Consider the following 20,562-nt stretch of genomic DNA (forward strand, 5'->3'; position numbering starts at 1 on the left):
CGTTAGCAGAGCGGCGGTGCGGCGATCCGGCGCTGTGAGGGAAGGTGACTGCCGGCGGCACTCGGGCTGCCCCTGAGGCGCTCCGAGCCGCGGAGGCGGCGCGGGCCCGCCCCGGAACCGCGCGCGGGGCATTGTGGGCGTGCGGCCGCGGCTGCGGCTTTCGGCGGGTCCCGTGAAAATGGCGCCCTAGGCGGGAGCGGGAGGTGCCGCCCGGTCCCTGCGCTGCCGCCGCGCGTCCTGGCCCCTCCTTCCCTCCGCCACCCCGCCGTGCTCCGGCCCTGCCGCCGCTCCTGCATCCCGCGCGGCGATGGCGACTCCGGACCAAAAATCCCCCAACGTTCTGCTGCAGAGCCTCTGCTGCCGCATCCTGGGCAAGAGCGAAGGTAACGGCGTCCCCCCGCCATCCCTCGGCGGCAGCGCTCGGAGCCGCGGGGGCTGCCCCGGCAGGGCTGGAGCGGTGCCGGGCCCCTCGGCAGGGAGCCTCACCTCCCGGCCGGGGCTGACAGCCCGGGCGATGCTGAGGGGCCGGGTGCGGCAGCGGCCCTGCGAGCCGGAGCCCTGCGGCGGGAGGCGGCTGGAGACGGCTCCGTGCCCTCCTCCCCCGGAGCCTTTGGCCGGCTGCTCAAGGCGCTCTCCTCCTCGGGGAGCGGGGCACCGGTGCCGGGGTGTTTGGGCGAAAGGGGGCTCCGTGTTTGGGTTGAGGAACCTCCGCCTCCCCGCTGGTGCCTGCTCGAGTGGAGCCATTGACGTGCGCCAGGTTCGCTACAGGTTCCTCGGTGTCTTGATGCTGCTGTGAGTCTCCAGCAGGGGAATGAATCTCTTGTCTGTTTGCGTAAGTTTCTCCCTTGCAGTCAAAGCGAAGACTGTTTTTAGTAAGCAGTCGGAGGGGTGGAAAGGAAGGCGTGCATCTGCTGAGTCTCCTTTTTAAGTTGCTCTGTTTATCAGCATGGCTCGCTAGATGAACTCATGCAGAAGCTTTTATTGCATCTTTTTTCTTGTATGAGGGATGCCTTTCTCCCTTATTAGTAGTGTCTGTCAAGTCCCTTATTCTTTTCTCTCTCCATGCCCCTTTCTTTTGACAAATCCCTTTAGATATTTCCAAGTCAGTAACTAAGACTTTTGAGCATTACCAGTTGTAAAAAAATTACTTGAACATGCCCTACATGTGGATTATTGCTATCTAGAAAGTGTGTAACAAGGTGCAGATACATATATTGTCTGTTTCTCAGACTTTGTTCCCATCTGTTGCAGACAGCATGGCATGGTCTCACGCTTATCTTTATCTCTCAGTTGGAGAGCTATGGGCTTAATGGATGAACTGTTTGGTGAATGAGGAACTGAAACTGGTAGCATGGCCACATCCAAGGAGTTGTAGTTACTGTGTCAATGTCAGAATGAAGATCAGTAGCAAGTGGTGTCCCTCAGAGGTCTGTATTGGGATTGATGATGATCAATATCTTTATTAATAACATAGACAATGGGCTTGAGAGTGCCTTTTGAAGGTTTGCACATGACACCAAGCTGAGCAGTGCAGGTGATGTGCTGAGGGAAGGGAGTGCCATGCAGAGAGACCTTGACAGCCTTGAGGAGCACACCTCAAGCTTCTGCCCCTGGGTTGAGGCAATCCCCAATATCTGTTGAGAATGGGGAATGAGTGGATTGAGGGCAGTCCTGCAGGGAAGGATGTGGGGAGTGGATGAAAAATTGGACATGAGGCAGTAACGTCTATCCTGGAAGGTCAGCATATTCTGAGCTCCTTAAAAAGAAGCATGGACAGCAGGTAGAGAGCAGTGATTCTCCCCTCACTGCTCTGCTTTTGTGAGACCCCATCTGCAGTGCTGCATTCAGCTCTGGGGCCTGTAGTTTTGAAAGGATGTGGATGTATTAGAGCAGGGCCAGAGGAGGGCCATGGAAGTGGTGAGAGGAATGGAGAACCTCTCCTTCAAAGCAGATCTGAGAGAGTTGGGGCTGTTGATCCTGGGGAAGGCTCTGCTCAGAGATCTCACTGTGGCCTTGTGGTGCTTAGAGAGGGCTTATAAGAAAGACATGTTTTACCGAGGCCTAAAGTGACAGAACAAGAGGCAATGGCTTTAAACAATTAAACATACAGGGTATGTTTATATTGGACACAGAGAATAAAGTTTTTACAGTTGGGCTTGTGAGGCACTGGAACAGGTTGCCCAGAGGAGTTGTGAATTCCATCCCTGGAAGTGTTCAAGGCCAGATTGAATGGGGCTTTGAGCAACCTAATCAAGTGAAAGATGTCCCTACCCATGTCAGGGAAAGTGGACTAGATGGTCTTTGAAGGTCCCATCCAGTCCAAACTATCTTGTGATTCATCTGAGAACCTTGGTAAAGTTGGTAGAAAATTGGAAACTTTGTCTTCACTGAACTGTTGAGTAGGGGACTCCACAGAAAACACTCTGTGTAACTCTACTATATTAAGGGTCTTTTTCAACCTGAATAATTCTATGATCAACAGCTGTTGATTGCTATGTTTTGTTTTTCAAAATCTTTTCCTTCTCCATTGCATTTTTAAGTCTTCTGCAAGACAATATTTTTTTTCCCCAGAATCTATAGTATTTCTGTATCAGGAATTCCTGTTGTAAGATTTTATCAGAATGTGGCAAATTTCTACTCTTCTATCTTTACCAAATCAGCAGTAGTTTCTTAATGGTTTAATGCCTCTTGTGTTCTTCTGTAACCACATCTTTCTTTTAGCAAGTGTTTTAACTGTATTTTAAAGGATGCTTCACATCAGACTACAGTTCTAAGGTGCTCTTCTAACTTTTTTTTTTAAAGCTCTTTCTTGCCTTTAACATTTTTCAGTAACTTTTTTTCTGATACAATTCATGTATGCTCTTGTTTAAGAGTATTTCAAACATTTGCTACCGGAAATCTCAAATTATTGTGCTAGTTACTAGGTCCATTTACAAAAACAAATAATAAAAAAAAAAAAGCAATATAGATTATATTGCTTTAGTGGATGTCTTTTCAAGGCCATTATTTCTATAATGTCTAGTCCTGTTTTCTTCATGACTCTTTTCTTAGATTTGGAGTCTAATCTAAACTCAATCTAAGCTTGTTTCTTAGTGTTATCTAGGTCTGTGATACTTTAAAAAGTTAAACAGAGCATGAGAGCAGAAGTGTAAACCTCTGAGTATCAACTGAAGTATGAGTATTGAGGTGAGATGGCTCACTTTTAACAACTTAGGATCTAGTTTTTTTTTGAAGTGTTGATACCTCTCTGTATCTCCTGACTGGAATAATAATTTTATTTACATGCAGTATGTATAAAAACATGCAAGAGAATTGGGTATTTATATTTTTTAAAATGTTGAACCTGTTTATGCATGTTGGGATTCTGGTACTGTAAATACAATCCTTATTGTGTTTGACTAACAAAAGTGGAAATTTCGGCCAAAATCACAGTAAGTTTCAGTGTTCAACCTGTAGCCCGCTCGTCTGTGCACTTGAGGATTATCTGAGGACTTCTTTGAAGTGACAGCTGAAAAAAAGTGGGTTGTCTGCCACATTTATCACCCATGTTTTAATGCATGTGACAGATGGGAAGCCTGTTCTTACCCTGCTCTTTATTTCTGTGTTAGAAAGGATGCTAGCGCTGAAACCTCACCCTTCTGAGATAGGATTTTCCTTGAAGCAGTCAACTGTAGTATGTATGTTAGCTCAGCTATGGACTTCAAATGCATAGAGACTGATAAGTTAAAAATTCTGTGGAAGTCTCAGTCATGAAAGGTGTGTGTGGTGGTTTTTTCCCTGCCCCCTGATATCTATGTCCAAGGAATACATAAAAGACAATGAAGTAATTTTGTTAGCACTAGCATTCTCTGTGTTGAGGAAGATGCAGTACCTGAAGGTGGTAAGGAACCCACTGGATAAGCTGTTTAACATCTTGCTGTTTTGCAGGCTTGCGATTCTTGTTCCTTTTAGCACAGGATGAGTTTGAAGTAAGGTATTAGTGTGTGGTTAGTGGTCTGTGTGCAACTTCTTTGCTCCTGGTCAAGTTAGGCTGCTTTCTATATACACATCCTCTTTTTTTGAAGCAAACTTTGCAAGTGTTATTAGTTTAGTCTTTGGAAAGTAATTTATGCTGTTCAAGTACTCCTACAGAGTTAAGGGGCAAGAACCTTAGACACTTAAAAGGTCTTTAAATTTAGTAGAGATTTATCTTTCCTAACAATTCAAAACAAGAAGCTGAAACCATCCATCTTAAATAATTTATGTAATTAACCTGCTTGTGAAGTACAAGGTACTGATGAAATTGAGTGAAATTTAATTGGTAAATAAGAAAGGAAATAATGTTTGGTGATTTAATGGTTGTTCCTGTCTGTGCATTCCCTGAGTTTCTACTTGAGAATTTTGTTCTCCCTTTGTTCTTCTCAGCACTTGTGTGTTGATATGTTTGTGAGGAAGCTACAGCCGGAGGAGGAGATGAAGGGTTCTCTTTATATAATGTCTGTGTGATAATTGTTCACTTAAGGCTAAGGTAGTATTATTCTCCTTCCAAGTCTACTTTGTGCAATCCCCTGCCTGAACCCTTCCATAAACCCTCATCAAGGAATTTTTTGCTTTTGCCTTTGATGGCCTTAGAAGGCTTCCACCTTCTCTGCTAGTTAAAGATTTATGTTGAAGTGAATTTGTGGTTTGATGGACTGTAACTTCAGGCTCTTAGTGGTGGAGCCATCTTCTCTCTCTTCCCCCTTTTGGGATCATACCCTAAGTAGAGGGCTTGCTTTGTTTCCAGAACCAGTCAGCTGCAAAGGCCTAGTTACTGGGATTCACTTTTTTGCAAACAGCTCTGCCTCTGAGAAGTTCATTACAAGGTCTACTGAGTTATGTGGAAGAACTGTTTAGTTGTTAGTTTGTTATTTTTAAAATTATCTACCTAAAACTTTCTTTCCCTAAAACTAGTGTTTGAAGACTTTTTGTTGCTGTGCTCCAGCCAGTTCTCACAGAGGGGTGTAAAGCTTTGTGTGGTGCTGTGTGTCTGCAGTCAGCCACTGTGATTAGCCTGGGGTCTCTGCCCCTGCTGCTGACCTCTCTCTTCCACATGTTCTCATAGTGTCTAAGAATTACTGCACTGGCTTTATATTATCTTCTGTGTTTTTCCAGGCTATTCACTCACTTTTACACTTACACCTGACCTTGCAGGGAGCTTGCTTACCTGTGCAGTAATTTCTATAATTTTATTTTCCTCCCCTGTGTTTATACATATCTGTAATGTATGTAAATATAGATTTACATATATGTAAATACATATGTGATTTTAGTTATATTTAATTACTTTAGGTACTGAAGTTATTTTACGAATTCATGGGAAATTATCTGATGAAGAAACAGCCACAGCAGGGAATTTTGTTTGTAAAAGAGAAGCTGGACTTGATATGAGCAAATAATGAAAATCTGAATTAAATAAAATAGAAAAGCAGTCTTGCTACAGAGCTGTTGAATTGCTTCAGCAGTTATACAGGCTTGCACTCCTCTTTTCAGACAGTGATTTTAGTCCTTCTGACAAAGAACTTCTTGTTCTTAGCTGTCTTTCACAAACCTCTTGGTAATCTTAAAACTGTAAGAACTCTTAGTGCCTACAATGGAAACAAATGGAATTGCTGTAAATATTCAAGCTAAATCTATTTGAGTTTGAAAGCTAAGAAGATTTTTGTGTGCCAAAGTACTGTTGGAGTTGTGCATGCTCTAGAAAGTAAAGTAGTATTTTAGTCTTTGGGGAGCAGTTTGCTACCTGAAGTCCATACTGTGGCCTCAATTTAATCTCCAGAGTGTTAGTGGTAGTTTTGTTATTGCTGTTTGATTGTGGTGTTTTAAACTCTGGATTATTGGAATAGATGTTAAAATTACATGTCGGGGGAAAAGCGTAGAGTTCATTCAAAAGGTGGTAAGGAGGGAGTTTTACCTATACTAATAACAGAGCAGATGGGAGTTGACAGAAGAGGCAAAAATTCACAGTGAGAGAAAGTTCTGAAAAGATTATGAGAGTTGTTGATAGCCCAGGGGGGCAGTACTGTAATAAATCTGTTTATTAGCAAGGCAACAAGAGCCAGCCATATTAACAGAATTAAAAAATAGTCATGTTTCCTGTGCTGTGCATCAAAGTGTGTAGACAACTTCTAAGTAAGGAAAGATATGGGAGTGTGTATGGCTTGGGCTTTATTTTGTGCTTATGGTGATTTATTTTCCTTTGTGGGAAAAGGGTCTGGAGACTATAAAAACAGTTAATTAACAATAAATTTAAAATGCTTCAACTAAAAGCTTTCATCAGCAGAAGTTTAAGATAGTTGTCTAAATCAGAAGACTGATGTAAAATTAATTTTTTTTCACAAATACTTCACAGAAAGACTTCACTTGGAAGGTACCCTAAAGGTCATCTAGTTTCAACCCTGCTGCCATGGGCTAGGACACCTTCCACTATACCAGGCTGCTCAAAACCCATCCAACATGGCCTTGAGCACTTCCAGGACAGGATATCCACAACTTCTCTTGGCAATCTGCTGTAGTGTCTCACCATCCTCACTGTAAAGAAATTCTACCTAGCATGGTGTCTAAATGTCTCCTTTTTTTTTTAATTATTTCTCTTCCTTGTTCTATTACTATCTGCCTATGTAAGAAGTTGCAATGTAAGAAGTTTTACTATCTGCCTATGTAAGAAGTTTTTTAGAACCCCCTTTACGTACTGGAAGGCCACAATAAGGTCTCTGCACAGAGCTTTCTCTTCTCCAGGCTGAACAACCCCAGCTCTCTCAGCCTGGCTTCACAAGAGAAGTGCTCCAGCCCTTTGACCATCTTCGTGGCCTCCTGTGGACCTGCTCTTAACAGGTCCAAGTCTTTTTGTGCTGGGCACCTCGGAGCTGGATGCAGCACTACAGGATGGGTCTCATGAGGCCACAGTAAAGGAGAGAATCGCCTCCCTTGACCTCCTGGCCACCTTCCTTTTGATGCAACCCAAGATGCATATCAGGCTTCTGGGCTGCAAGCACACATTGCTGCCTCATGTCCAGCTTTTCATCCATGAGAACTCCCAAGTCCTTCTCTGCAGGGCTGCTTTCAATGGGTTCTACCAGTCTGCAGTTGTGTCTGGGATTGCCTCAACCCAGTGCAGCACTTTGCATGTCATAACCAGGCTGGGCCTAGAATTGCATATTTCAAACTCAGTGTTTTCTATAGGAACAAGCAGTTTTGCTCACAGTGCATATAGATTCTCCTCAAGAACAAAATAGTAGTGCTAATGGTATTTGAGATTATTCTTCTAGTTCATCATTATATGCCATATTCATGCAGTTCCTTTTTTCCCCAGGTAATACTTCATAGTAATGTAGAACATTTGATATGAGTAAAACAGAGGAGATACAGCAGCATTACTGTCTGGGCAAACATCATATGTACTCATGGTATATATGAGAAGGTGAAAAGTTTTACAGCTTTCCTTCCCATCTTAATTAGGCAACAACAGCACATGAGGCATTTTGCAAACACCTTGTTACAGGAAATAAGATTATTGTTTGGGTTTTTTCCCCTTCAATCTGTGTTTTTGGCAGCATCTGTATCTGAACTAGTTTACAGCAATATTTTTTTCCCTCTACAGCAAGAGTTTAAACTGTAATTGTTTTACAATAATTTTGTGTTTGTCTTTAAAGAAAATGGTTGTCTGGGATGATGAACAGCTGAATGGAGGGTTTGCTAATCTTTGAAGTCTTTCAAGAATGAAAGAAACTAGTTTAGCTAAACTTTCTTTAGCATGGTCCCATCGTTTAGAAATTGTTTATAGATGTATTTAAATAACTAAATGTCTTATTTTCAGGAAATAATTGTCTCACACTGATTTGGAAAAACAGTTTCAACTACTACTTAGGTTTTTCAGGACTTCCCGCTGCCCTCTTTTGGAAACTTAGTTGACCAATAACCAGTATTATTTAAAAAAATATTAAGAGTATGAAGTGAATTTCAGTTCACTTCTCTAAAATTATAGGTAATGCCAGAAGCTTCTTTATAGCAAAAGTCTTGCTGAATTTCAGCACATCCTCTGAAATACTGCCTTCTTGCAAGTAATAATTGGCTAATTATCTCTTTGTCTCTTGAATTTTCCTTTAAATTTTATCTTCAGTCCTATTTCTCCTTGCTTTCTTTACAACCAGAGTCTTTCTGTGCATTGCTTCTGTATATTTTTTTCATGTGCTTGTGTTTTCTTCAGCTTTAAAGTGCTGTTATCTGGTTTTTGAAGTAGTTCAATTCTAATACTGTATTGTGTGTAGGAAAATTTGAATTGCTGTGTGGAGTATAGATCTTTGAAGGATTGATGGGTTGCTTTGTTCAAAGGAGACAGTTTTTAACTTTTCATTTTTTTTCCTTGTGATTCACAAGTGCCAGTTCTCTGTTCATCTGTGTGGTTGCTTATCAGTGTCATTAATTGTGTGTGTATTACTTAAGGGGTATAGTCTGAGGAGAAGTAGCTGTCCCTGTCTGCATTCTCTGCTCTGATCAGACCTCTGGAAATCAAGTCATGATCACTGTTGTTTTACCCCTTTTGGCTTCAGACAGTTGCATCAGATATATTGAGCTTGCTGTTATATAACAGAGTCATGCTGTAATCATTTTCTGATGAAGGATGTTCAAATAGATAGTGGCTGTATATTTTAAGTATGTCTGCTGTCATAATGATGATTCTTTGAGGAGGGAAGCAATTAGATGTTAGTTAAAAACTGTGTGAATTTGTATTGTACTGACACATATCTGTATTTAGTTATGTTTAATCAGTTCAGGTACTGAAGTTATTTTATGAATTAATGAGAAATAATCTGCTGAAGAAACAGCCACAGCAGGGAATTTTGTTTGTAAAAGAGAAGCTGGATTTGATAGGAGTGAATAATAAAAATCTGAATTAAATAAAATAGAAAACCAGTCTTGCTACAGAGCAGTTGAATTGCTGGTGCAAATAAGCAATGTATAAAGAGCAGATAACTTTTTCCATGTTTTCAGTAGTGCAATAGATTTAAAAAGCAGGATTTGTTGGATGGAATTGTAGTCTTTCAACCAGAGATCTTTCTTAGATGCCTTGTTAGGGCATATGGAAAAGGCTATATTAAATTTCAGTACTTTAACAGTGCTTTAGTCTTACTATGGTTGGTGTTGAAATCGAAGGTTGTTACAGGAGGGAATAGATCTTCCTTAAAACTTCTTCATCACAGGAAAAGCTTGTCCCTTTCCTATCTGCTGCCAAGTATGCAGTTGAGGAATTAATGGAACATGGGCTGTTTGGGATAACTTCGTGCCAGTATTTGACTTTAATTTAATTGACCATGCAGAATACTTTTTGAAATCTTGAGTTCTGTTATGACACGCATTAAACTTAAGAATTACACAGAAATGCTTCATCATACTGGGCTCTTCACACCTAACATAGGTAGCTGGACTATTAAATGTTTATATTGGTATTTTAAAACCATTTTGCAGTTGAAAGGTTGCTTAGTCTAACAGTAGAGGAGGCATTTGTCATAGAGATTTATTACCTTACAGTAATAGTAGCATTTTCTTCTCTGACAATGAACAATACTCTTGCTCCTTCTGTAGGCCAGTATTAAATGTTAGTGATTTTGTCTGAACAATATTTGTTTTCCTGATTGTGTGAAGTATTTCTTTGTGTGAATTGGTTAATGCTTGCTGTTCTACAGCTGTATTCTGGTGGAGTTGGACCAGTGGATGATATTTATAGTACAAGATAGTATAAAATGGGCATTCAAGAAGAATGTAGGGTGTTCAAACACAATCTGGCACATTGTGATTTTCACATTTCAAACTTCTTTCCATAAATTTTTGAAGATTTTAATACATTTAATCAATATTCGACTCCTAGTATCTCCAAGACTATTTTTTTTCCAGTTGCAAATGTTAGTTATTTTAAGAGATGATAAACACTTAAAATGTGTCTTCTTCTAGTGGTCCTTTTCCTTATTTCATTTTTCTGTTCCTTTTGTACGTACTTGTCCTGACCAACACCCTTTGCTGCATTACTCGGCGGTTTTCCCTGAGAGCTGACTGCTCAACTGGCTAAATAAAACACAAAAGAATGTGATGCATTTGCACACATAATTGTTATATACAGACAATATGCAGAATTACTTAGATGGGTTTCTTTCTCGAAGTAAAAAGATTCAAATATGTGGCAAGCACACTTGGATATTTTCTTATGTACCTTTTTCCTTGTGTTATAACAGTTGTTTCTAACTAAGGAATAAAAATGTGTCTGACCTTTTATAAGGGCACTTGACATGTCTGTAGGCTTATTGTTTGATTTTCACGTCAATAAATGGGGATATGACTGTGCTGGAGAAGCATTAATACTAACCTGGCCCTATCATGGTGTTACCAGACTGTTAGTTTTCCTGAAAAGCAAGATACTTGCACTAAAACAGTGCTGTTCAACAAAATTAAAACCAGAATATTGCATTAGGAAGAAACAGTGGAAGGAGATCATTGATTTGTGACCTCTGTGTTAGTGTACACATTATGTATTGGGATGCTGATATCTCTGAGCTGGCTTGGAACCAAAGGGTGAAACCATTCGAACTGTTTTAAACAAAACCAAATCTAAAACCAAGATGCAAACTGGTAAAACCACTGTTGTGGGTATCTGAGTGAAGATCCATGGGTAGGTGGGGAACATGAGTGTGTTGCTGTGGTGTGTGAGCTGAACTGTGTGACTGTGTGGCAAGTCCCACAGCATTTCTGTCCATGCAGAGGGGAGGGGCAGAGCCAGTTGAGTGGTTAAGCTCTCTAGTAACTGAGTAGACCTAAGTGTCTGTTTCAGCTCAGAATAGGAAGGGCTTATTCACAAATTTTGGTGCAGTTATTTGTGGAGTGTGTACAGGTGTGTTGTGTTTGAAATATCACATTAATACTATGCTAAACTGGATAAACTGGACTTTACTGCCCTCTGGTTAGAAGTGTGCCTAAGAATTGCAGCGCGTTATCAGGTCTAAGTCAGGTACATTTTTGCTGCTTTCAGACATAGCAATGTAATCTCATATCTTCTTTTAAAATTATTTTCAATAGAACTGTAACATTCTACTTAATTGACAGGGTTTCTGTTTTCTTTCAGCTGATGTAGCCCAACAGTTTCAGTATGCTGTGAGAGTTATTGGAAGCAATTTTGCTCCCACTGTTGAGCGTGATGAATTTCTCGTAGCGGAGAAAATCAAGAAAGAACGTAAGTGCATCTTGTTCCTTTCTTAGAAACACAAAATTCTTTTTGAAGTTAATCAGGTTATTTCTCTGAAAAGGGGGACAACTGTGCTTCACAGATAGTTATCTAATTTATTATTAATGTTTTCTTCCTGAAAATCTCATGATGTAAATGCCATTAATTTCCTGGTAAATATTCCTGAGTGGCTATTTGTATTCACAGCTTAGATTTTTCTGAATACTCAGCTTAAACTTTATTTGCTGCTTTGTATCTTAGCCACTATGAAGGCAAAGAGCAATTAATACTACACTCCATTCACCTTAATAGTGCTTGGAAATTATGAATTCATGGTTCTTCTTAGAAGAGTAAAATACTCGTATTTTTGAGATGTGCACTTCAGGAATATTGCACATTGGCAAAATTAACTTCATGAGCACTTCTGTGAAACTTGCTGAATGACTTTTCTGGGAATTGATGGAATGGTTTGTGACTTACCTGACTTGCCTTCAGCTTCTCTACAAGTTTTCTGCAACCACCTTCTTAAAAACAAAGTAACAGACCATGACTTTGTAAGGGATGTTGCATTTCCATTCCATTGTGCTCTCTGCTGCTCTGGGTCAAGTGTTGCACTGTGTGTATCCAAAGGGGATGTGATGAATTCTTCTTGAAAAGCCAAATATTGCTTTCATCAAATTCTGCTGCACAGTAGCATGTCCAGAAACAATTATTTGAATTGTGCTAATGATATTAAAGCTTCATATTTGAGCTTTGAATACTCAGAGATTGAATTAGAATAACTGACGTCAGTGGTTATAACTGGTTTAAGGTCCATGTGTATTTTTTGCTAATGCAGAGCTTCCGTGACTTGCTGATAGACAAATAAGCCCATTAGAATTCCTCTAGCTACAACTCCAAAACACTGAAATCTACAATACATACTTTCTGCCATGCTTTGGCTACTTTGTAGACAGCACAGCACTTTTTCCCTCATCTTCCTCCCCAGCTTCACCTGGATGTATGTCCTTACAACTTTACATTTATTTTGGAGATACTACAGAAATAATGACTTAGTTGGCAAAGTGTACTTACCAGGGACATTTGATACTAATTAAAATTTATAATACTTAATAGCTATTTTTCTTAACATTGAAGTTTCTTCAGATGTCTTTATTGCCTTGGTTTTCTTTTAACATGGCTCTTTCTGATGCAACATAGCTTTTTAAGAAATCTTAGTTGGAAGATGGGTCTCCTCTGAGAAGGTACTTCTGTAACTGGCATTGATTTGAGACTATTACTTTTGTAATACATGAAAGTTGTGTGACCCTGGAATTCTGCCTGACTTGCAACTAATGGCATTACTACTTTTTCCCTTGATTTTATTGTGAAAAATAGAAACAATTACATTCTAGTCTTGGAGCAATTATATGTAGTTTTTATAACATTCTTTAATGATTATCTGCTTTAGTTGTGTCTTCAGTCCCTTAGGTCCCTAAATCTACTGAATGGCAAGACTAGACTTTACCAGGACAAAAACTGTATATTTTGATTGAGTTAAGAAAAGCAGGTAGTTAAATTGAATCACTTGCATTGCAAGAATTCTCAGGGCTGGAATGCAGATAAGATGAAAACAGTGTTTAAGTAAATAAAATTAAACAGTCCAGCATCATGAAGCTTTCTTGGTTGCATCTTATAATTTACCACAAGTATATGTTAAGACATGACTGTTACACTCTTTCAAATTTTTAATCTACTTTTCTTTTTTTAATAGTTGTGCGACAAAGAAGGGAAGCAGATGCTGCTTTGTTTTCAGAACTCTACAGAAAACTCGGTTCACAGGTAGTTTAATAAATGTGTAAAGAGTAAAGAAACTGAAAGCACTCATAAGTGTCCTTCTGATGTTAGAGTTGTTTTGGAAAGTGCTCAGGTCATGAACAATATTTTTTCTGGGAGGATGGTTAAATATTCAAACAACTTGCCTAGGAAAGTTGTGGAGTCTTCACCCTTAGTGGCAAGTTAGAACCTGACTGGGCACAGTCATGGGCAACCTGCTGTAGATGACCTGGCTTTAAACAGGGGCTTTGGCCCAGACAACTTCTAGAGATTCCTCTCAACCCTAGCTATGTTGTTACTATTTGAGTCAAGTTATATGAAGAGATATTTCATATGAAGAAAGGAACTCTATAAAAATAAAGAGATTGTTTTATATGTAAAACTGATGAATTTTCTCATTTATTTTACAGAAATGCCTTGCAGTGTATTGATTTTACTAATCTAATATTCTCATGCATCTGAATTTTTAAGTGCTCCAGGTCTTTTAATGTTGAAAGTTAAAAGTTTGCTGATTTGGATGGCTCTAACACCAGTGTTAATCAAAGAACACTGCATGCCGATATTCTGACAAAAAATGTTAGTGTGTGGAAAACCTGAGTTTAACATTATAATGCTAACATTAAGATTATTGGTATTATTGGTAAAAAGGTATTTCATGGGGAGTATGACTAGTTAGAACTTGGTTCTCCTCCTTCCCTCTTCCATCCTTGACTTACCTTTACTTTGTTAGTGTTTGGAGCTCGTTGCTGAGTAAGTTGTCCTGGTTTCAGTATCCTGTGGGTTTGTGTATTAATTGCACCGGTTTGTGCAGCAGAGCACTGATTTGCAGACAGCTCTTAATACAGACTTTGTGTAACATGTGTCTGTAGCTTATGTACTGCACTGCCATTTGGCAAGCAAAGTGATGCAGAGCATGATGACTAATCTTTGGAACAAAATGCCTTGCCTGTGTTATATATTTGCTTATTCTTCTGAATGTAATGCAGGCTATCTCCTGGTATTTTATTGCCTCCTCAAACATTTAAGATTCTTCTAACATTTTTTTTTCTCTGCTAACATCTTGTGTATGTGAAATAGTATAATGACTTCTTTAAAATTCACACAACCAATTATTATTCAATCTGCTGTTAGGTTTATTACTAATGGTGTACAATCATTTCTTTTTCCTATGAGCATAGGGAAGCGCTTAAAAGGATATATGTTTTCTGAATCAATGAGGCTCTTCCGAGCTTTCTCGTGAAAGCAATTGGGAAGGGGGAAAAAAGCATGTGTCAATCTGTTTTAACTTTGTTTCATCTATTACTCCAAAAAGGAAAGGGGGTCAGTGCTTATTTTTATGGCAGCCTGCCAGTTGAGCAAGCCATGCTTCTTGGAGCACTTGAATTTATTCTATCCTGGCCGGTAGAAGAAGCAGCTGCTGCTCCTTCTTCACCACTTCTTTATCAGTTGTTGTATTAGTTACTTGCAGCAGATGCAGTACCTCTACTTTTTGCCTGTTCTTGAGATAAAAGCAGAAGATAATAGGATTGTGCTCTACATAATATAGAATGTGTCCTTCTATATAAAAATGTAGAGCTTTGGTAAATCTTGTTGTTTCACAGACTCCATCAGGGATGGAGTCTGTGTTGAATCTTGATAGGACTCAAGTTTGCTTTATATTCAGCATTGCTTGGTATTGCTGATCAGTATTGTCAGGGAATTTGTGTAAGTTTCTTTGACTCAGCTTAATGTCCATTGTAAGGTTCTATGCCCCTGGTAAATTCAGGTGCAAGTGTTAGTATCACAAAACTATGGAGTAACATATCTAGGAACATGCATATTTAAAATAAATCATTTTAGTATTTGCTTTCATTTTAAAGTACTCTGCAGCTTGGCTTTAGCTGATGTTGGACAGCTTTCTGCTGAGATCTTAAACTGCAGACAGTCTTATTCTAAAAGTCTGTGTTTGTCTGTTTGCTAAAGACTATTGTGTATTCCTTAAGTTTCATATTAACAGTGTCTCTATCTTAAGTTATTAAAATTTTGGTAGCTCTGTTAAATGGTCTTTAAAGTAATAGAAATCAAAACCCTCACTTTGGAGGCCTCCCTGTAAAGGAGAGTGGAGGGGAAAAAGGAGAAAATACAGTTCCTTGCTTAAAACTTAACAAAGATTTTTCCTTTTTCACATTTAGGTTAAATTAATGGCTGCATCTGAGATGTTTGAAGTGGTGAGAGTGTGTGGGAATGCTTGTAACAGTTCAACTCTGTATAAACCTCATTCTTAGTAGCTATGAATTTTAAATTGAGCCTGCTTGCTGATCTCAGAGCAGGTGAGAATTCATAATTTGAATACAGTGGAAAAAATCATTAAATTAGCAATACAGAGGCTGCACTGCACATTCCCAGTTTATTCAAGAATGTGGCTCTGAGTTAGTCTTATTTCTCTGGAAAGTTTATTTATATGCACATGTATTAGGAAGTTGGATAATTAAGAAGAATTTTGTTCTTATCAAGAGTTGAACTTATTTATGTTTGCCTTCATCTTTCTTTGAAGGGCATTTTGAAAAACAAATGGTCAATACTCTACCTCCTGCTTAGCCTTAGTGAAGATCCACGTAAACAGTCTAACAAGGTAGGTGAGGAGGCTTTTGTTGCTTCTGAGAAATAGTAAATGTGTGTCACTTATTTTAGATGTCTTCAAGAATCCTTATCAAGGCTTAACAAGGTTATTTTCATGATATCTGTGTGTGAGGCTGAAAGGAAGAACGCACTTGTTAAGTATCTGTAATATTTGGTGTAGTTTTCTTATGCTACATAAATGTAAAAATATGAGCTATCCAACACGTGGCACTGAGGTTGAGTCTGCTTGGTGGGGTGATGTCTGCTCATGTGATAATGACTTTTAAATGGAGTAAGGAAAGCAAAATGCAGTTACAGCACTGCTGACACCAAAGTGCTTTTTGCAGCTATTCCTAATGACAATTAGCAGGTAAAAATAAATTGTATTGCTAGAATACTGCTGCTCACTGCAAGGCACTGTTTTGTCATGATAATTGCATCAAGAAATTTTTCTCTTCATAAACATGGTCTTCAGATATTTCTTGTGTTCTTGATATTGCACTCCTATTAACTGAAGATGTGGCTTAAAGCAATTTTTAATTATTTCTCTCTTTTCAAATCCTTTTCTCAGGTGTCAAGTTATGCCACGCTTTTTGCTCAAGCATTGCCACGGGATGCTCACTCAACCCCTTATTACTATGCCAGGCCTCAGACACTTCCACTGAATTACCAAGACCGCAGTGCTCAGTCTGCCCAGAGTTCCTGCAGCATGGGGAGCAGTGGGATCAGCAGCATCAGCCTGTATGCCCTAAATGGGCCAACTCCTACTCCACAGTCACTCATTCCAGGGTAAATTTCACCTTACAGATGGGTTTGGAGAAGACTTGCATTTTTTCTTTCCTCCACTCTCTGCTTTTGTATGCCATTGGGTATTCCACTTTAGGTGCAGAGAAACAGAGTTCCTGAGCTGAACAGTTCAGAATATCAAGTGCTGGCATATGACCATATAAAGCCATAAATGGCTGTCCAAATGTGTCCATTTTTAATCACTATCTTCTTGTCTCCTGATTATCCTTCCCACCCCCAAGAGTTGTGAAACAAACACGCAATCACAAGATGCACTTTCAGGAAGGACTAAAGCTTTTTCTTTTGAGTTGAAAACATATTTTTTTAGTTGAGTGTATTTGACATGAGTTACTAAATTCATATCATGGAATTGATTAGTACTGACAGAAGTGGATTTTATTGTTATTAATAGGCTTTACAAATACAAGTACTGCAGTAGTGATAAGATTATGTAGTTCAGGATTCTGGAAGTGGAAGCATGGTAAAAAGCAGTATTTCATCCCTGGACTTCAGGGTAGGAGACTTGGGGCTCTTCTGGGATCTTCTCGGAAAGCTCTCCTGAGAGGCTGCCAGGCTGCCCTGGAGGAAAAAGGGATTAAGGAAAGAACAGAATAGGATAATTCTATTTGAAGAGAGCTACAATACTCATCTGGTTCAATGCTGGACTAGAACATTGGTTGATACTCAAGGATCCCCTCCTGCAAGCTTAAGAAAGAAATGGGCAAGGAGGAATTAAAAGTGGCAGGAGGGCTGCATGGAGAAACAAGTTGTTTCTGACAAAACTCAGATATAAAAAAGTGTACAAAAGATAAAAGCAGGGCCTCATGCAAAGGCGCATCCAAGAGCAGAGTGACTGCAATAAAATGCTAAACTGACCTAGAGCTTCATCTGTCAAGGTCCATGAAGGGAAACGGCAGATATTTCTGCAACTACATGAGCAGTAAAGGAAAGCTAGAGTAAACATGGGCTCTGGTTCAAGGGACATGGACTTAGGTGGTAGATACATAAAAAGTTGAGGTACTTGATGCTTGCTTTGCCTTTGTGCTGGTAAAGTCAGCTCAGGACACTGAGACCCTTGGGAAAGTCTTTGTTGCTCTGGAAAGTGTGTCCAGACATGTGATGTACAAGAAGCGGGGGTACTAGGAGTAGTCAACACAGATTTCAGAAAGGCATACTTGACCAGTCTTACAGCCTTCTGTGATGACATGACTGACTTGATGAACAAGGGAAAGCAGTAATTGTTGCTTATTAAGACTTTTAATGTTATCTACCTGTGACAGCCTTGTTAACAGACTTAATAAAATATGGACTAGATGAGGTGAACTGAACCCGCTAGACTCAAAAGGATTATAATCAGTTGCACAAAGTCCAGTTGGAACCCAGTCCCTAATGGTTTAACCAGAAGCTGCATCCTTCATCCCATCTGATGGCAGAGTGAATCTTTGGCAACTTTGCAGATGATACAAAGCCGGGAGGAGTGGTTGTTAAAGGAGGTCATTAACCTTCTTCTCAGAGAGAGCTCAGTGGGCTCCAGAAACAGGCTTACAGGAGCCTGCTGAAGTTCCAAGTCCTGTTCTTGGGAAGGAATAAATCCATGCACCAGTACATACTGTATGCTGAGTGATTGCAAAGCAGCTTTGCAAAAAGTGTCCTGGGATTCCTGGTAGACACCAAGTTGAACATGAGTGTGCAATGTATGAAGAAGGCTAAGAGCCTTCAGGGTTGTGTTATGAAGGACATCACCTGGAGGGTGAGGCAAATAAAACTTCTCACTGCTCAGTACCGATGAGGGCACATCTGAAACGCTGGTCCAGTTCTAGTACAAAGAAAAGATATAGGTAAGCTGGAAGGAGGAGTCTGGAGAAGGAAGCCCAAAACCATTGAGGGGTTGAAGCTGAGTGAGAGACCTGGAGTTGTTCAGCCTGGAGAAGAAAAGTTATGGGATCTTACCTGTGTAATGGTATGACAAGGGGCATAAGAAGACTGAGCTAGACTGCTTTGGGTCAGGGAAAGAACAAGTGGTAACTGGCAAAATATGAGTTGTGAATCACAGTTAATCAAAAGGGAAAAAAAAAACCAAACTTTAGCATTAAGATGGGGATGTGTGTTTGAGGGTGGGGGCATATTGTGAAACACTGAAATGGGTTGCCCAGAGAGGTTGTGTAGTCTCCCTGTTTGAAAATATGAAAAATATGATTTGAGCAATGTACCAGCTAAGCTTCTCTATTGATCTGCTTTGATCAGAAGGCTTGTATGAGGTGATTTCCAGAGGTCACTTCTAGCCTCAATCATTGTATAATCCTGATACAATATAGAAAGATATGTCAGTGAGGTTATTTCTTTTATATGCTTGCTTAAAAATACTGGCAGAACCTACCCTCTTTCTGACATCTTCTTGTGCTGACCTGCTCATACCGTTCCATTTTATTGCAATTTCACTGTGCTCTTTAGTCCTGTAGTCTGTGAGCTGAGCTACCCAAATTAAAGCTTTTTGTGAGCTTCATTCCTCCTGAACTTCTCTTTGTACCTGTTTTTCTTCTTTCTAGACTTACGTTCCTCTCTGAACAACCAAAATTCAGTGTTGTGCTCTCAGGCCTTACTAATGCTAAACACAGCAGAGCTCAGTCTTAGCACTGAGACTGGTTGTTCTCAGGATAGGTGGCCTCCTGAGCTGGTAGATGTAGACAGGGAGCAGAATGGACCCACTGTAATTTAGGAGGGAGAAGTTACTGACCTGCTGACCCACTTAGATGCTCACAAATGTGTGGGACTGGGTGGGATTTGTCCTAGAGTGGTGAGGGAGCTGGTGGAAGAGCTCACCAAGATGCTGTCCATCATTTAATCACTGCTGGCTAACCAGGGAGGTCCTGGATAACTGGAGCTTGGCCAATGTGACATTTTTCTCACAGCTAAGACTTCCTTTGTGAATCAAGTTGACAAGTTTGAAAGGAAGTGAAATTGGAACTTTCCTGGATCATCCCTCCTTGGTTACATCTTCAGGCACTTGTTACAAACTATCTGAAAGAGCAGAGTAGCTGGAAAGTGAACTTTCATATCTTTCTCTATTTTCCTATAGTTCTTTGACATGCGTAGTTACACTTTGGCTAATAACAAAACCTAAATGTTTAGTTTTTTCTATTATGATTATGTTTATTGTTTTTATAGCACCTTAACTTTTAACCTATTTCAGTATAGTTGCACGTTTCATCAAAGTTAATCTTTGATATGAAATCATGTATGTCAAACTTAAACTTCTCTTTTCTACAGGTTGGGGTTTTTTTTGCAAGTGTAGGCTTGCAGGAAAAAAATGAATTGCTTTTGTGTTCTCTACCTTTTTCTAAGGTTTATTAATTAAACCACCACTACCCCCATCCCTCCAACAAAACATCTACAAAAATCTTGGGGCATCTTTCGGAATTTGCATCACTCCGCACATCACTCCGCACCATGTGATGGGTATAGAATGAAAGTTTTTAAAGGTGCTTCTTCCTTTTATCCTTTTAGACAATCCTATCAAGCTCCGGGTGTTGGAGATTGCCTCCGTCAGCAGCTAGGTTCACGTCTTGCATGGACTTTAACTGCAGGCCAGCCTTCCTTACAAAGCACTACCTCAAAAGGCTTTCCAAATGCTGTCTCTCGTGGTGTGCCAAGGTCTAGGCGAGAAGGGGATACAAGTGGTGAGCAAAGATATATTTGTTGAGAGAATGTTTTTGATGGTTGTTATCTATATCCTCCATTATCTTTTAAATTATTTTGGAATCATGGCATGTTGATTTTTTGAACAGTGTTTTTCTGGAATATGCTTAATAGAAGGATATATGTGCTTAATAGAAGCAAATAGGCAAGACTAGTGTATTTGGCCACAGTCTCTTTGGCTGGTTATCAATTTTTTTTTGCACTGGTTAGTTGGATTGTGATCTGGTCCTCTTAAAAGACTGAGTTCATTCCAGTGTTTGTCATAGCTAAGTGATTGTGACATGTGAGCGATGATCAGAAGATGCTACTGTTTTTAGAGTCAGAAAGAGAGCTGAGTAAACATAACGTTTTGAAATACTCATCTGTTTGTGGTTCTGTGTCTTTCGGAGCTTGGAAATGTGAACTGGAATACAGAGCTCTTAAACCTGTTTTTCTTTAGA

The 20,562-nt window shown here is 39.7% G+C and overlaps 1 protein-coding gene across 1 annotated transcript in view; it reads left to right on the plus strand.

Annotated features, from left to right (window-relative positions):
* The first annotated feature begins 248 nt into the window (after positions 1 to 248).
* TUBGCP3 (tubulin gamma complex component 3) overlaps positions 249 to 20,562 on the plus strand; it is a 47,877-nt gene continuing 27,563 nt past the window's right edge. Inside the window, exons 1-6 of the mRNA XM_002190988.6 lie at positions 249 to 383; positions 11,129 to 11,236; positions 12,981 to 13,048; positions 15,576 to 15,653; positions 16,212 to 16,429; positions 19,931 to 20,103. Coding sequence (XP_002191024.1) covers positions 308 to 383; positions 11,129 to 11,236; positions 12,981 to 13,048; positions 15,576 to 15,653; positions 16,212 to 16,429; positions 19,931 to 20,103 — 721 coding nt within the window. The 5' untranslated portion in view covers positions 249 to 307. The remainder of the gene's footprint in view (positions 384 to 11,128; positions 11,237 to 12,980; positions 13,049 to 15,575; positions 15,654 to 16,211; positions 16,430 to 19,930; positions 20,104 to 20,562) is intronic.

Source organism: Taeniopygia guttata, chromosome 1 (assembly GCF_048771995.1).
Source record: "Taeniopygia guttata chromosome 1, bTaeGut7.mat, whole genome shotgun sequence".
Lineage (NCBI taxonomy): Eukaryota > Metazoa > Chordata > Aves > Passeriformes > Estrildidae > Taeniopygia > Taeniopygia guttata.